Raw genomic sequence first — 17,613 nt, 5'->3', positions numbered from 1 at the left:
AGAGGTAAGATAGCCAATGTAAAGAAGGAGTTTAGAAAGGAGAAGATAGTTCCTGAGGCCGAGTGATGATTGTGGAGTAGGAAAGACGTAGAACGATGAGATCTGGGAGTTGAGAACTGAGAGTTGATGATGCTGTCATTCCCGTGTGCGTCTGGCAGGTGGTGCAGAGTACTCGTGTGCACTTGGCTCCTGTCTGTGCAAACCTCGGCCTGCCCCCTCACCCATAGCCCGTGCCCACCCTCATTTTGCCTCTCCCAACACCTTTCCCCACGTCCTATAGGAAGTTAGGCCCAAGTATGCCTAGTGCTGACCGTCCACTATAGTAGCCACGCGGAGCTATTTCTGATAAACCAATGAAAACTAAATACAATGGAATAGTCATTGTGTCGGCTACACAAGCCCATTGCAAGGCCCAGTAGCCACATGCAGCTAGTTAATAGCTACAGTTTTGAAAGTTCTGTTAGGCAGTACTGGAAAAAAGTGGCCCATCTGCTGTGCCTGTCTTCAGCATCAACGTACACAGGGCAGGGTAGGTGTCAGGAAATCTGTAAACTGACTAGGAACCCTTTCTGCCTTCGTTGGGATTTTCCGCTACCAGACAACCTTGAAAAGGACTCAGTCTAGAAATGTCCTAGCACCTCCTCTTCTGCCAGCTTCTTTCTTGGGGCATGGTGAACTGCCTGTATTCCAACCCTCCTCCTGTCCCTCCTCAGCCAGTGACTAAAACTGTACCTGACTGCAAATCAGTCCTTATGAGGAGAAAGGATATACCTATACCTGGAGAGGGCAGGGAAGTTTGCCACAGCAGTCTGGGTCAGCTGACTACCCACACAGTCCTGGTTTCCCTGTTTGATGAGAGAGGCTGTTATTTATCTGTGGCTTCTATAACAGACTACTACAGTGGCTTGAAACAAAATAGATTCATTCTTCTGCAGCTGGAGGTCAGAAGTCCCAAATGAATCATAGGCCTAATTTCTTCTAGTCACAGGGATACTGGCTCTAGGGAAAATCCATTTTTGCCTTTTCCATCCTATACAGTACATCTGCATTCATTGGCTTGTGTTTCTTTCTCCATATTTGAAATCAACAAGGTAATACTGCATTGTCCGATTTCTCTCTTTGTCTTTCCCTCTGCCCACCCACCCACCCTTTCCTTCATCGTCACACCTCTACCTCCATCGTAACATTTCCTTCTCCAATTCTGACTCTCCTGCCTCATTTTTTAAGGAACTATTTAATCCAACCTATATAATCCAGGATAGTCACCCCATCTCAAAGTCCATATGTTAAACACATCTGCAGAATTGCTTTTGCAAAATAAGGAATCTACAACTTCTGGGGACTGCAACTTGGACAACCCTTTTTTCTTTTGGTGGCTAGAAGTTGTTATTAATCTGTCTTCCACAAGGCCCAAGGGTGAAAGACTCTCTGTAATTACATTTTTTCACATGGCACAAACTCAGTGTCTCTGTCCCCATTTCTGCCCGTAGATGCCCTTCACTGCTTTCTTTTGAGTACAGGAAGATCACAGAGAAATCTCAAGAAGCTGGTTTTATGCAGTTATATTATTTTCTGTCTGTAAGGAGGAAGCCTTCCCTTCTCATAAAAAGGAAACATTCTGTAAACACTGTTTTGTGCCTTTGTGTTTTGATTTTTGTTGTTTTAACTTAAATTTATTGGAGATAGTAATTTCTACCAGTACCTCCAGATCTTTTCAGGTTTGTTTTTGTTTAGTTTCTGGCTGTGTGCTTCTTCCTCACAGAGGTGTCCCATAGTTTATTCATCTGGTTTCCTTTTGGAGGTCGTTCGCGTTATTTTCATTTGCTTTTATAAACAATGCCAACAGTGAATAATTTTGCATAGAACTTTTACTTTTTGTGTGTCTTTGGGCTAATCCCTGGAAGTGGGATCAACAGGGAAAGAATAAGGTGTTTGCCCCTTTGCCCGACATTGACAAGTTCTTCCCAGCCAGGTGGAAGAAAGCCTCTTCGTGCAGCCACGTCAGCAAAGGCTGTGTGGTCCCTTGGGTCTTTGCTGATCAGACAGATGGGAATAGTACCGGTGTGGCTGCAGCCTGCATCTCTGTCACCATTCATGAGCCTCAGTGATTCTGTCAGGAGTTTTGTCCTGGAGATGATGGTGGTGGACCCCGGATGGTGCTGTGCAGGAGCAAGTGGATGCGAGGAAAGGAAACGGAGTGAAAAATTTTGTCTGGGATGAGGGAGGGAGACTTGGCAGTAACTGGAAGAATAACTGTGTTCAGAGCATATGTTTATTTCACTACTGAAGATCTTGGACCTAGCTTGAGTGGGTGAGAGGAAATACTCGAAAGGGAAGGGTGGAGGTGGATGGTTTCTAGGAAGCAGGAGATGGATCCTGGGACAGAGCTGCCACAAAGGGGAGGCAGCACCTTGTCCAGCAGAGGGAGGGAGCAGCAGAGCCCGAGTGGAATTTGCTAGGTGAGAGGCGGGTTCCTTCTTGAGAAGTAGGATATGGGACCATCTCTGAGAGTGAGATGATTCATTATTTCTTGTCACCTGACAGCTGGCTCCAAACCCTAGTCATGTAACCATTTATCAGTGCTCCTGGTCTGTGGTTCAGGGATTTGGAAGTGGTGTGGTCAGAAGGCTGTGGCTCAGGACTCTTGGAAGTTGCAGGAGGCCACTACCTCAGGCTGGGCCATCTGAAGGCTTCAGATGCTCCCAGATTTGTTTCTGGGGCCTCACTTGGTGGGAGGCAGCTAGAATGTCTTTCCACCAAGCCAGTCAACTTCCTCTGGACCAGGCATCCAAGAGACCCAGGTGGAAGCTGCAGTTCCTTCTGAGACCTGACCTCAGAAGTCCTCTCTGTCACCTCTGCAGCATTCTATGGGTCTCCAGGTCACCCCCCTTCAGAGTGTGTCGGGGGCTATGCAGAACTACTAGGGGACCGAGATCTGCTTAGGAAGCTGGCTGCCGCAGGGAGAAGACGAGGATATACAAGACTCACAAATAGAGATTTGAGGACAGGGAAGCTACATGGACCTCTGGGACCTTCCTCTGAAGTCAAGAGCTCTTTTCATGTTGATCCCTTTGCTTGGTCATAGACGACCGTGTCACAGCCCTTGTGCAGGCTCTCTGTGCAGATGTGGTCATGAACGGGGCGGTGATTAGAATCTGCCTGGCTGCAGTTCTGCTGGCCTGCTGCGGGAGTCTAGGCTGGGGACAGAACATCTGTTAACATTGGGAAGGAGGAAGTCTAGCCTGATAAGTATGAAATGAAGAAAGGAAGTGGCTAATTACGAACAAGGAAGTAGGAGAGGGTAGAATGTGGCCTTTGTGTGGTCAGAGAAAAAGGATGAACACAAAAGAAGAGAAGTTAGAAGGAGGAGAATTTCGGAATGTTTATGCCTGGCACTGGGACAGTGCCAGGGATGACAAGGGCAGGGTGGGACCCATGGAAAGGTGGCACTTGGCTGGGGGGGAGCAGGGCCATTGGAGTTGAAACTCCCCATACCCTAAGGCTATCTCCATCATCTGTGGTGGCCGTGGAGGTTGAAGGAGTAATGAGTCAGGAGCCAGCGTCTCTAGGGAATGACAAGTTGCTGACAAGAGTGTAACAACAGCTTGGATGGGAAGAATGTGCCACGAGATTGAGGGAAGTCAAGGTTTTCACTGGAGCAGTGAGTACTGTTCCCACCACTGGTGACAAAGGAAGATAAGCTTCACCATCACCTGACTCTTACTGTGATACATAGTATATGTTTTGGTTTTTCATCCATGGTTCCAGGCTCAAAACTCCCTCCTGTGAGCAGGCCATGGAGATTAAATTTCTCTTCCCTGAGGTTGGTCACAGGGACTCAGGTCTTCCTGCCGTCACTTAGCCGTAAGCAGTTCTCTGATCTACTTTGTCTGATAGTTGTGTGTACAGCCCTCCTCATTGCAGAGGGTCCTGCCCCTGTCCTAAAGGAAGAGATGCTGCACTGAGACTGAGCAGACAGGCCTTGCTGGGTCTCCCTATGCTGTCTGTCTGTAGTCCTTCCCGTGCAGCGAAGTCTCCATAAAAACCCAAAGGACAGTGTGCCATGAAGGGAGGCCGCACCTTGTCCATCAGAGGGAGAGGGCGGCAGGCTCCAGCAGAGAGCTTCTAGACAGCTGCACAGGCCAGGGTCCTGGGAGGTGGAATCTCCACATGCCTTCCCCCATACCTTGCCCTAGGCGTCGCTTCAACTGTCTCCCTTGTCATATTCTTACAATGGAACAGCAAGTGTGTTTCCTGAATGATGTGAGCTGCTCACATCGTTAATCAAACCTCCAGAAAGGGTTAAAGGAACCTGATGTACAGCCCTCAGTCAGAAGCACAGGGAGAATGACCTGAGGCTGATGCCTGGCATCTGAGGGTGGGGTCGTGGCCTTGGAGACCGAGCCCCCAGTCTAACCCTGCTTCCAGGTGGGTAGCATCGAAACTGAATTCAGTCCAAGGACACCCGGCTTTTGTACACTGGAATCAATGGTTTACTGGCTGGCAGGAAGCAGTCCCCACATATGTAGTGTCAAGTCTGTGCTGATTGTGCTGTGAAAGCAGAGAAGAAACAGACACTTTGCCTTTTTCACGATGCTCAACCTGTTAGGCGGAATAAAGACCTGGCGTGGAAGATAGAACTTGCATTTGGAAAGGAGGTGTGCTGGGTAGCTCAGAAAGACATGTTCTCAGAGCGTGAGAGGGAGCACACCATGCAGACCCCATGTCCCATTTATTCCAGAGAGCTGCTGCCCCATACCCCGAGGAAGTGCAAGGTGGAGTGTTGCTGTTCTTCCACTTCCCTGGTGTGCAGGAGCTTTGCTGTCGAAGTCACAGGATGGCAGCTGCTGTCCTGCCCCCTTCTTGTGGTGAGTCCTCAAGTCTTGGCAGCCCTGGGAGTCAGGCTCAAAGAACCGAGCCCCAGAAAGGCAGGGGAGGGGGCCAAGCAGGTACAGAGAGTAGATTCTGGGAGCCCGAGATCCTGGGTCTGATGGGCAGCTCTTGGGATGTGGGACTCTGAGGTTTGAGTGTTGGTGTGTGTGTCACCTGTGTGGAAGAATCAGGCTTAATTCTTTGGTAAAAAACAGTGATGCCCTCAGAACTTCGCTTTCCTCATCTGTGATATGGGAATACTCATCCAGACCCTTGAGCCCTGTTTTCTGGCTGGGGTAAGACAGGGCTGGGTCCTCATTTCTTTTGGAAGCTATGGGTGTCTCCATGAGGGTAGAGTTGTGCGCTCTGTGTGTGCTCGGTGTGTGCATGTGTGTTTGTGCTTGTGTGTTGTTGGGCTGTGTATGATCAGGTGGATGGAGAACACAAGGCAGCCTGGATTCTTGTGACTCATTTCTTCTTCCCCAGCTCAGTCCTCCCTGTACCCAGCCTCGCCTCAGAAAGGACACATAGGGGAGGAAAGGCTGGTCAGTGAGTTCCTGACATTCTGGTTGCAGGTGAGTCTGAGCTTCCTGTGTCCAAATCATCATTCCCCTGGCAGAAGTTGGACTTGTTACCTTCAGTGGCCTAGAGCCAAACAGCCAAAGCAGGTACTTGGATAGCAAAGAATTCCCCAGGCATCTGATGGGACTGAGAAAATGTCCATGTATCTCAGCACTCACTACATTTTCAGAACTCTGCAGAGTCCCTAAGTACGTCTTAGGCTATAAAGACTTTAACGGAAAACTACATAAAGATGCGACTGTCCTTACCTAGTGCAACTCATGGTGGCTTTGGAGAAATCATTTTTCATTACCAAGTATTTCTTCTACTTTCACACTGCCCCAGGCCGGTGTTACACCCTTAATACTGCGTGAAAAAAGATTTCAGGAGTTCAGTCAGAGTGCAGAAGGCCACCCTATGTTGAGGGCACTGGACCTTGGGAGTGGACCCAGTGGACACTGAGACTGAGCCCAGAAGCCAAGGAAAACGGTGCTCAGAACCCTCCCAACTCATCTTGTACCCTGGTCCCTTCCTGTTCACTCTGGGTGGGATCCTTGGCTGAGCCATGATGTTTGCAATGGTTTAGGACCTGGTGACCTTTGAGGACGTGGCCGTGGACTTCACCCAGGAGGAGTGGGCACTGCTGGACACGTCCCAACGATCCCTGTACAGGGAGGTGATGCTGGAGAACTGCAGGAACCTGGCCTCACTTGGTAAGTTCAACACCAACCTACTTTTACTTTGTGGCTCAGGTGGCAACATTGCGTTTTACTGTTATATTTTTAATGATACAAAATTCGCAAACATAAAATTCATCTTCACATCAATTAAGAATGTACAGTTCAGTGGCTCTTAGTGTATTCACAATGTTGTGCAAATGTGTAATTTCAGAACAATTTCAATGCTTCTGCTGTGACTTGGCTATGTTTTATGAGCCGAAAGTTTGATCTCCTGTGAAACAGTATTGAGGTAGTAGGGTCTTTAAGAGGTAAGGCCCAGTGGGAGATGATTTGATCTGGAGACACCACCCTTAGGATTCATATTGTCTCTCTCCAGTGGGTCAGGTCTCACAGGACCAGGTTAGTTCTCTCAAGAATGGGTGGTTAAAAAAGGAGACCATGACTCATGATTTGATCCTCTCCATGCAGCTGGTTCCCTTTCCTCTTCTATTCCATGTTGTACCAAAGCCGAAAGGTCTTCTCAAGATGCCAGCACCATGCTATCTGGACTTTGCAGAAATCAGAATCATGGGCCAAAATAAAGCCTATTTTCTTGGTAAAGTATGTAGCCTTAGTTATTTTGTTATAGCAACAGAAGGTAGATTAAGACAATCCCTAAAAACGAAAAACACCCTATCCCTGTTAAGCATTCAACCCCATTGCCTTTCCTACTCATGGCCACTGAAAACCACTAATCTGCTTTTCTCTGAGTTTGCCTATTCAGAGAATTTCCTAGGAATGGAAGCACAGAAGGCAACCCCTTTTGTATCTTTTTTCACATGTATAGTATTTCTAAGGTTTAGCTCTCTTATAGCACCTATCACCACTTCATTTCTCACAGTAAATGAAGAGTATTCCATTGCATAGGAAACACCAAATTTTGTTGATCTAGTTATAGGTTGATAAACATTTGGGTTGTTTCTACTCTTTGGCTATTATGAATAATGCTACTGTGAATATTTCTGTACAGGTTTTTGCTGAAACACTTGTTTTTAATCCTTTTGGGTGAGGATGCTAGTAGGTCATGATATTTCTTTTTTTGTTGTTGTTTTTTGAGACAGGATCTCGCTATGTAGTTCAGACGGGGCTTGAACTCACTACATAACCCAGGTTGGCCTCGAATTCCCAGTGATGCTCTTGCCTCAGCCTCCTGCGTGCTGGGATTACAGACATGGGCCACCATCCCTAATGTGGGTTGTGATATTTCTGTTTTTGGTTTTTTGAGGAAATGAGATTGTGTATTTTTTATCATTTTTTAAAATATTTTTTATTGGTACATTTTAGGTATATCGTACAGTTACATTCATCATTGGGATCTTCTCTCTTTACATGATGTATCTTGGTTCAATGGGGAAAAATAGAAAATGAGATTTTCTACAGCCGCTGCAGCATTTTGCATTCTCCCGAATGCACAGGTGTCCCAGCACTGTCTGCATCCTCACATGTACCGTTTTGCTTATAATCGCCCTACTGGGTGTAAATCGGTTCCTAGTGTTGCTCTGATTTGCATTTCCCATTGTGTCTATGTTGGGGTATGTGAAAGTATCCCATAAGCTCTGTTCATTTGTTGTTGTTGTTTTTTTTCATGTTTTGGAGCCCAATTCTTTTGTGGGGTTTTTGTTTTTGTTTGGTTTGTTTTTTTGTTTTTTGTTTTTCTTTTCCTCTCTCTCTCTTCTCTCTCTTCATTCCGGAATCAATCAGTTGCTGTATCTTCATAATCACTAATTCTTTTTTTTTGGACTTCTTCATATCTGATTTTGAACTTCTCTTGAATTTTTTATTTTAGTTGTACTTTTCAACTCCAGAATTTGTCTTCCCTCTTTATGTTTTCTGTTTGATAAGAATTTGTTTTCTTGATTTCCTTACATTGTTTTTAAACATTTAAAGTAATTGATTTATTTCCTTTGTCTACCAAATCCAATATTTGGACTTTCTCTAGGACAGTTTCTTCCAATTTCTTTATCCTGCTGATACGCCATGCTGTTCTTTTCCTGACTCACTATTTTGTTGAAAACTGGAAATTTGAATGTTGCAATGGTATCTCTTATCTGAATGGTTGGGGCCAGAAGTCTTTCAGATTTGGGACTTTTTTGGACTTTGGAATGTTTACATAAACTTTACTGATTGAGCATCTCAAATTTGTTTTGTTTTTTCAAAAGAAGCGTGGAAAAGATTGATTAGAGGAGATATAAGTCACACTGAAGAGCACAGTGCTGGTCTCAAATGAGGCGCTATACACTTGGGAACTGGGAATCTTTTATGTGCCTTGGGAGGTGGAAATCTGTGGGATTTGATAATCTGTTGTCTCATTCTCAGAGAATGACAAAGGATGTCCCACCCTTAATGAGCTATTCCTGTGGGAAATGCCAAAAGGGTGGTCCCTTGGGGGGGGTGAAAGAGGAGCATTTGCAAGAAAAAGGGCGTAGGCAGATCTGTTTGCCCCTGAAAGGGAGTTGCCTAGGTGTGCAGTTTTGGAAGAAGGAAAAAAAAAAGTAATAAACCAAGCCTGTGTTCTGAAGCTGCAGTTTTCCTTTAAAATAGAATTTTTAGAATTTTGATATCCTTGTCTCCTACCTAAATTCATTTCTTCCATCCTACTTCATCTTACTCAACAGAGACTTCCATCCCTTATTCTTAAGGGGTTGCACTTCCCCTGTCCCCTCCCACATGGTGGGAGTCACTAGGCTTCTCTTCCCTGCAGCTCTCTACTTTTTCTGGGAACCAATAGGAAAAAAAAAACCTTAAATGGGTTTGAATTTCCTGACAGATGAAATCCTGAGTGGGAGGGAGAGAGAGGAAGAAAAGAAAACCGTTAGAAAACTATTCTTCAGAGGCAAAGGGATTGGGAGAAAACAGTGCTTCAGAGGAAACACTTCAGAGGCACAGGGGCTTGGAGGAAAATTTGGACAAAGAAAGAAAACAAATAAATGAAGCCATTTAGCTGCACTTAACCAAAGATGCCTTTTCATTTTTTTTTTCTAACCTCTTGTTGCTGGCTCATCCAGAAAGATGTCACGGGCTGAGTCTTATAGTGCCTGAGGCTGAAATAAGGAATTTAACCCACCCTTTCAAATGAGTATGCAGGGCCAGGGATTTAGCTCAGTGGTGCTGTGTCTGCCTGGCAAACACAAGGTCCTGAGTTCAATCCCAGGTACCAAAAAAAAAAAAAGTAAAATAAATATGGAGGTTTGCTGACTCCTGTCACAGAAAAAAAAAAAAATTCAGAACATGTCAGTAAAAGAGGCATAAGAAAAATTTATTAGAGGCAGATATCAGACAAACTCAAGAGTAGAGTGCACCAGCATTCCAAATTTGAAGTCCAAGATGATCTAGAAGATAAAACTAAGGTCAGTGCTCAGAGAATTTGAGGTTTTGGAGCATTTCTGGTTTTGGATTTTTGAATTAGGGTTATTTAACTTGTACCGCAATTTGGAATTAGATTTTAACCCCATGTTTTAAGGTTTGTTGTGGTTACATACTGATAGTACGTATCTTTAGTGATACTTTAGAACTTTGTGTAGCTACTAAAAGCTCTTCCATTAGCTTTATGATCATATAGTGTTTTGTCAGAGATTTCTTTAAAGGCTTATAACCAAAAACCAAGATCTCCCAATCTATTCAGATAGCCTTGTCTATATATAGTCATTTAAAGACTAAAATTAAGCAAGGCATTTTACCACTTTGCTTTGGCCTTCATTTCCTGCATGTACAGAGCCTGAAGGTCAGCCAGAGGTGAGGGCTTAGTGCCTTCTCCTGTCTTCTCTGATCACACAACCAGGTATATGCATGGCATTCTAGAATCCTAGGAATATCAGGGAGATTTTAAAATTTTTTTTCTACCTTCCCTCCAAGACTTTTGGTTAGTACTAGTTTTGTTTGCTTCTATTGTTTTCTCTTGCCTGTGCAGTATTGATTAGTACATTGACCTTTAAACATGTTCCTTACATGTGCAGCAGGTAGGCAGCTCAGTCCTCAGAGTCTGGAGTCAGACAAATAAAGGAAAGCCCCCTAATCCAGTCAGATGTTTCAGGAAACCCCAAGGCAGGCCAAAAAAGCCACAGAATAAATTCTGTTTTGTTCCCTTCAGGACTACCAGTGCTGACTGTAGGCTCCAAAGCCATGATCAAAGCAGAGGAAAGGAAATGGGCCTGAGCCACTTAAAATGTCATAATAATCTCTTACCTAGATTTATTTTTTTTTTTTTTTTTTTTTTTTTTTTTTTTTTTTTTTTTTTTTTTTACTAGACATTCTACAGATTGTGTTTTTTTGGTTTAGTTTGGTTTTGCTGTAAGCTTTTGAGAAGTTTCCAAAATACAAGTGAAGGTGTTCCTGAATGTCTTTGCAAGTTTATTTTTCTACTTTTGTGGAGGGATGGGATTTTTGAGTTCACTGTCATCATTTTTCACAAGTCTCTTAAGGACGTCTGTGTCCCTAGGTCTGTACAGGAATTTGAGAATACAGTTATAAATGAGAATTGCTGTCTCCATTCTCATGTAACAGCCTGTATATCACATGTAGTTTCTCTTAAATAGGTTGTCATGTTGGAAAACCCAGTCTGATGTCGCAGCTGGAGCAAGAAGACACAGTGATGACGGAGGAAAGAAGAAATCTCCCGAGGACCTGTCCAGGTAAGCTCCAGGTGTATATGTGAGGAATATCTGTCGCATGGCCAGGGACTAAGAGTTGGGAATATTGCTTAAGTTAATTTCAGTCAGAGGACTCTGTTAAAGGGCTTTCTTTTTCTGACGAAGATGAACGTGAACATTTAGGTTGATCTTCCTCATATACCTCTTCTTTCTTTCTTTCCTCTAACTTTTTGTACATCAACTCATATTTTAGCCTCTTGAGTACATTGCTTTTTAAAATTTAAGTCCCACTTTTCATTCCTGATAATTCCTTGTCAGTCTCAATGTTTCTAATATCTTGCTTTTTTGTCATAAAGATAAACTTGACTCGGGCTGGGGATTTAGCTCAGTGGTTCCACCAGCTGCCTTGCGAGCACGAGGTCCTGAGTTCAATTCCCGATACCAAAAGAAAAAAAAAAAAACATAAACTTGAGTCATTTATAGGAAGAAAGATGCTCTTTAGACCATAATGTTAGATGGAATAAATCAGACACACAAGTTTAAATATCTCATGGTTTCTCTTAAGTGAGAAACACAATATATAGAGAGAGGTGGGGGAGCACAAAAGAAAAGACAGATAATAGGAAATAGGGAGATAGATCTTTCTCACATGGGAAGGAGATCAGTTGATGGGTGAAGGTGAAAAGTAATTAAAATTTTATGTATATGTACCAGCTCCCCCCAAGGATTGTAAGCATTATGTACTGCAAACATGCACTGATAAAAAATAGGTTAAATTCTTTTAAAAAACTAATAAACTAATATTTCCGTAATTGCCTCTCATTGCAGACCTCCTCAAAAATACTGATATTTTGACTCTACCTTTGCTAATTTCTATACTTTTGCCATTTCCTTTTTCCATGGAAGCTAAGTTTCTTACTTTATTTCAGATTTGGAGACTGTACTTAAAGCCAAATGGCTAACTCCAAAGAAAGATGCTTTTAGAAGAGAACAAGTGAAAGGTGTAAAAACGGTAAGAACAACGTGTTTTTTTTTTTACAGTAGAAAAATGTCATAAGTTAGAAAAGATTCAAAGTAATTCACAGTTAAACTTGAGAAATAGTGTCATTGAATAGACTTTGTGAAACTCCTATAATTTGGGAGGAAAAAATAAATTAGCTCCAAACTTGTTTCTTCATTGAGACTTCACACATGAAATATTTAATAAGTAAATATTTCATTAAATGTGTGATTCAGCATATAAGCTATTCAAAACATAAATTAATCTTTCAATTATCATAATAATTGTATGAATATGAAAAAGACAGCCAAACATTTGTTGTTTTTAACTTCTAAGGGCTTAAACAAGGCAAAAACCAGTAGCCTAAACATCAGTTTTCATGATGTAGTAGAATTCCGGGGAGAGACAATTTGTACAACAGGATATGTCAAAAATATTATAAATTGGGCTGGGGATTTAGCCCAGTGGTTCTGCCTGCCTTGCAAGCACAAGGTCCCGAATTCTATCCCCCCAGTACCCCCCAAAAAAGATAGATAGACAGATAGATAGATAGATAGATATAAATTATATTTATTCATCTCTTAACAGGAGAGAAGTCGTCGAGTGAAAATCAATGAATGTAACCAGTGTTTTAAGGTATTCAGCACAAAGTCTAACCTTACTCAACACAAGAGAATTCATACTGGAGAAAAGCCCTATGACTGTAATCAGTGTGGGAAGTCCTTCAGCAGTAGATCTTACCTTACTATTCACAGGAGAATCCATAATGGGGAGAAACCCTATGAATGCAATCACTGTGGCAAAGCTTTTAGTGATCCCTCATCCCTCAGACTGCACGTGAGAATTCACACCGGAGAAAAACCCTATGAATGTAACCAGTGTTTTCACGTCTTCCGCACTAGCTGTAACCTCAAGAGCCACAAGAGAATCCATACAGGTGAAAATCACCATGAATGCAGTCAGTGTGGAAAGGCCTTTAGCACAAGGTCATCTCTAACTGGACACAATAGCATTCATACAGGAGAAAAACCTTATGAGTGCCACGATTGTGGGAAAGCCTTCAGGAAGAGCTCCTATCTAACACAGCACTTGAGAACTCACACAGGTGAAAAACCCTATGAGTGCAATGAGTGTGGCAAGTCCTTTAGCAGTAGCTTTTCTCTAACAGTGCATAAGAGAATACATACTGGTGAGAAACCCTATGAATGTAGCGACTGTGGCAAAGCCTTTAATAATCTCTCTGCTGTTAAAAAGCACTTAAGAACTCACACTGGAGAAAAACCCTATGAATGTAACCATTGTGGAAAATCTTTTACTAGTAACTCTTACCTTTCTGTGCACAAGAGAGTGCATAACAGGTGGATTTGAATTGGGATGAGAAATTACTATGAGAATGTCTGGGAAAGCCCTTGTTGACCTCTCAACATGAGAGAACTCACAACAGATATACAGGTTATCTGTTGCTGCATAAAAAGTCATCCCCCAAAACATTGTGGCTCTAAACAATTCATCATTATGTCGCAATTTCTGTAGGCCAGGAATTCAGGAACAGCTTAGCTCTGTAGTTCTGGCTCAGGATCTCTCATGAGATTTCAGTGTAGATGTCAGATAGAGCTGCAATCAGCTGAAGTCTTTACTGATGAAGGGTCTACTTCTATGTGGCTCCCTTCCACGCCTGGAAAATTAGTGCTGGTTGTTACTGGAGACCTTCAGTTCCTCACCATGCAGGCTTCTCTACAGAGTGAGGTATTTTTACAGTATGACAGCAAGTTTTCCCCAAAGAAAGTGATTTAAGGGAGAGCCAATGAAGAAGCCACTGTTTTGTATGACCTATCATCAGAAGGATGTATTTTCACCTTTTCTATATTCTACTGGTTACACAGAGACCAGTCCTGATACAGTGTACCAGAAGACTACAGAAAGTGTGAGAACTAGGAGACAGATCACTGGGAAGCAGCTAGGAAACTTGCCATGAAATTAATGAAGAAAAGCTTTCAGCACACCCTTATCCTTCCTATCAGTGTGAAATGGTATTTAGTAACTCTCCTGTTAATTTACTTCAGAGAGAAGCCTACTGAGTACAATCTATGTGATAAAACTTCAAGCTCAAATTCATATTAATATGTCCAACAAAACCTGAAGAATGAAAGGAAAGCCTTCAACTGTAGCTGCTAGGAGTTACGTGACAGCTCCCATTGGGAAAAACACTATGAAGATCATCAGAATGCAAAAGCCTCCAGTGATTGTTCATCCTTTCAGAGGCGTGTGAAATATATGGAAAACTCTATGGCACAAGTGTTCGTGTTACTGAATACACGATGTGGAGTATTCTGTCTGCAGTGACTATAGGAAAGTCTTGAACATTCTTTACTTTTTAAAAGAGGAGAATTTATTATGGAGAAAATTGTTGGATGTCATTGGTATTGGAAGACTTTCCGTTTTCCCACATTCAGTAGAAGACTTGTGAATACAAAGAAAGGAGGAATTCTTTCTAGGATGAAACTTAGGAAAAACATGAAAATTCTCCCTGGATATAAAACCTATGAGTATTAATTTTGAAAAATTATCAGTGATTCTTCTCCTGAACACTTATATGGTAGAACAGCCTAGGAATGTAATCCATGCTAGAATGCCTCAGCCCTTCACTAAGGGACTACAAGATAACTAATTCTGGGAATAAACGTGTGAGTGAGTCTGGAGTTGGCATTACCATCATCTAAAGTAGGTTTGACCACTAAATCATTAATTTTAGTCTGGTTCATACAAACATATATATCTGCTCCTCAAACCCTAAATTACCTTCCAAAGTTTGCAGTCTTTATTATCATTTACTCTTTAAAACCATAAATACATTGCATATTCAGAAAGGTATGAAATTTCTAAATAGCTCCTGAATGCTTTTACTTATATGAAATTAGATAATACCTCTGATACTCTTTTTTCCTGTTAGTGATATTTTTGTCAGAATGTGTGGACTTCATTGTATTGAGTTTTTTTCTGTTTCTATAATTGTATGGCAAATACCATTAGCTTCTTTCCAATGCTTGTGCTCCCCTTCTCCTTAAAGAAACATTTCCTTCAAGTTGTTTATGAGCAATATTAAAAATAAGCCACCAGGCTTTCTTTAAGCCTAGACAGACTTTGTTCCATTCTGCTGACTGTGAGAATTAGGTAGAAGTCTTTGAAGTTTGAAGAACTATCTGACTTGTTTTCTTCACCCATCTGTTTACCTTACAAATACCTTGTCATGGAAAGTGGCCTCAAGGTCTGGAGAATAAAGAGCTACACACACACACACACACACACACACACACACACACACACACACACAGAGACAAAAGATCTATGATGCAGAAAAACCAGAATGATTTTAATTTCCCCAAAGCTGCTGATTGGCTATGTCAGCTCTGGCTGTTTATTAAGACTTTTTTCTTATGTGAATAAAAGTAACCCCTAACTGGTTAAAGCTAAAGTGATTTGTTGTTCTTGAGGTGTTTTGTTAACTTCCAACTGAATACAGTATTTTTAACTGGTAAACTTTGCAGTTTGCCCAATGTTAACCATGTTACATGTTTCTTGCAAAATGATGTATATTCTCTAATATGTAGATATAAAGTATATGGATATTAGTTGTGTTTTCATTGTATGTTCAGATTTTTTTCTTTCAGCTTTAGTGATGGTGTAGTAAAGTCTTTCACCATGAATATGGATTAACATTCTTGTAATTCTGTCATTTTTTAAATTTTGATAATGCTGCAACAATGAATACAGGATTAGATATTTTCATGTGAATTGTTCCTTTTTATGCAGGTCCCATATTTTTATATAGCTAAGATTTATAGTGCCTTGATAATAAATGGTCAAATACATAACATGTTTTGTACACAGGCAGAGTACCTTATAATTATTAACTATTGAGTACAGTAATACCCGGTTCATGAATGCTTCTGTTTGCAAGTAATTGGGTTTGCAAACAAAAGCATTTAGCAACATTTTGCTTCCATTCCCAAAATCCACTGTGGGTGACAGACAACTACAGCTATCTCCACACAAACATAAATTCAGCCATCTTTCCTGAAATCCTAAAACAAATTAAATTTGTAAACTGAGATACCACTATACTCACTGTTCACTTAAATTGTGTTCTGTTATCTACACAGAAGCTACTTGCCTGAGTTCACTGGCTAGTGAGAGTAGAGCCCAGATTTGAACCATGCCTCTAACCACTATCCTATTTATTAAGTACATTCTGTGGGCCAAGCGAGATTTTTAAACACCAGAGCACTTCATTCTAATGGGGAAAGAGTTGGATTTTAGAAAAATCAAAACATTGTATTCACTATGCAGAAAAACCATGCTTTTTAAGACATTTAAGAGAGTAGAGTCTTACCATTTTCTGTACAGTGATTAGGAAACAAGTTGAGCAGAGATCTTGATTAGATGGGACAGTGAGACATGAATTTCTGTGACAAGGGCACTTTGGGCATGCAAAGGCCAGTGTGATGAGTAGAACTGGTTCAAGATGGTATTGTGGGAGTGGCAGAAACAGATGTGGTCAGAGATGTGGTGGATCCTGCTCTTGTGTCACTGTTAGGACTTCTATTTTCAAGAAGTCAGTATATTACTGTCAAATGTGCCCCATAGACTCATTTATTGAAGGCTTGACCTCTGGTGCAGCAGAGTTGAGGTTTTTGGCAGGGGATTGGATAATGAGGGCTGTACATTCATCACAGATGGATTCAAAACTATGGTGTTATGAGAAAGTAATGGAAACTTCAGAGATAGGGCCTAGTTGAAAGTAGCAAGTCTTGAGGGCATGCTCTTGGAGACTGTCTTATCCTTGAGCCCTTGCATTCATACTCTGCTCCCTGGTGGCCATGAAGTCAGATTTCCTTTGCCATGCCCTTCTGCCATAATGCTTCTGTCTTGACACGCCTAAAAGCTGGGGCTGAGGATTTAGCTCAGTGGTTCCACCACTGGCTTCTCAAGCTGAAGGTCCCGAGTTCGATCTCCAGTACCAAAAAATAAATAAAAATAAAAATAAAAGCAATGGTACCAACTAACCATGGTCAAAAACTATGAGCCAAAATAAACCTTTCTTTGAAGTTATTATTCTCAGGTATTTAGCCACCCAGTATTCCACAGTGTGAACACTATAAGAGTCCCATTGGACTTCAGGTTTCTAGTGAGAGGACAGTACATGAGGGAAGAAATCATACTAGCATGGTTAAGTAATTCTATTCAGACTGTGTGTTGTACATTGAATACAGAGAGGAAAACACTTGGCACTCAGGCCAATAGAATGCCCCTTAATTTTTTTTTTTTTTTTTGGCCAAGTTTGATGGTAAATAACCAAGTACATCAGCTGTTTCCTCAAAAGGAAATGGTGACCAAGTCCAGACCTCTTAGGCATAAGGGTCTGTTTCAGCCTTCATGAGCTACCTAGACAAGCAGAGGTGTCAAGGGAGAAGGGAAGCCAGAAAGGGGTAGCAGATGAGTGTGGTGAAGAATATCACCTACCCCTGTGAGGTTCCTGCAATGGAATTATGCTTTCCATAATTTCTTTCATTGATCCTCTTATGAGTCCCTCCAGGCAACCCAAAGCATGGGTCCACTTACTTTGGGAAACAAATCTTTTAGAATGGCATGGTGGTGCTCTGAAGTGGCTAGAGTGGTGTTTTCCAGATTCTTCCTTCAGGAAAAAAGCACTCTTCAGCTGGAAGTATTAGCTACTAATGGCCCCTGTATTGTATAGTACAATAAGCAAAAGTTACAGTACTGCATAAATAAAGTTTGCTGTATAAAAAGGACACTGAGGCCCTATTAGCACCTATACAGAACTGCTACCTCCACCAAAAAAAAAAAAAAAAAAAAA

At 41.9% G+C, this 17,613-nt stretch overlaps 1 protein-coding gene across 1 annotated transcript; it reads left to right on the top strand.

Annotated features, from left to right (window-relative positions):
• The first annotated feature begins 4,751 nt into the window (after nt 1-4,751).
• Znf558 (zinc finger protein 558) lies at nt 4,752-15,355 on the top strand. The gene is made up of 6 exons (XM_033759827.1): nt 4,752-4,868; nt 5,359-5,447; nt 6,020-6,146; nt 10,685-10,780; nt 11,668-11,750; nt 12,327-15,355. Exons 1-6 carry the CDS (start codon nt 4,838-4,840, stop codon nt 13,104-13,106), a joined length of 1,206 nt encoding a protein of 401 aa, XP_033615718.1. The 5' UTR covers nt 4,752-4,837; the 3' UTR covers nt 13,107-15,355.
• The last annotated feature ends 2,258 nt before the right edge of the window (nt 15,356-17,613 follow it).

Source organism: Fukomys damarensis, unplaced genomic scaffold, assembly GCF_012274545.1.
Source record: "Fukomys damarensis isolate Sample0158 unplaced genomic scaffold, DMR_v1.0_HiC HiC_scaffold_37, whole genome shotgun sequence".
NCBI lineage: Eukaryota > Metazoa > Chordata > Mammalia > Rodentia > Bathyergidae > Fukomys > Fukomys damarensis.
The sequence above is the reverse complement of the archived record's forward strand: the minus strand, read 5'-3'. Positions and strand labels throughout refer to the sequence as shown.

Coding starts and splice junctions, on each gene's coding strand:
- Znf558 (XM_033759827.1), top strand. CDS start 4,838: ATGGCAGCTGCTGTCCTGCCCCCTTCTTGTG. Junction 4,869..5,358: donor TGTCCTGCCCCCTTCTTGTG/GTGAGTCCTCAA, acceptor CTTCTTCCCCAG/CTCAGTCCTCCCTGTACCCA. Junction 11,751..12,326: donor AAGTGAAAGGTGTAAAAACG/GTAAGAACAACG, acceptor ATCTCTTAACAG/GAGAGAAGTCGTCGAGTGAA.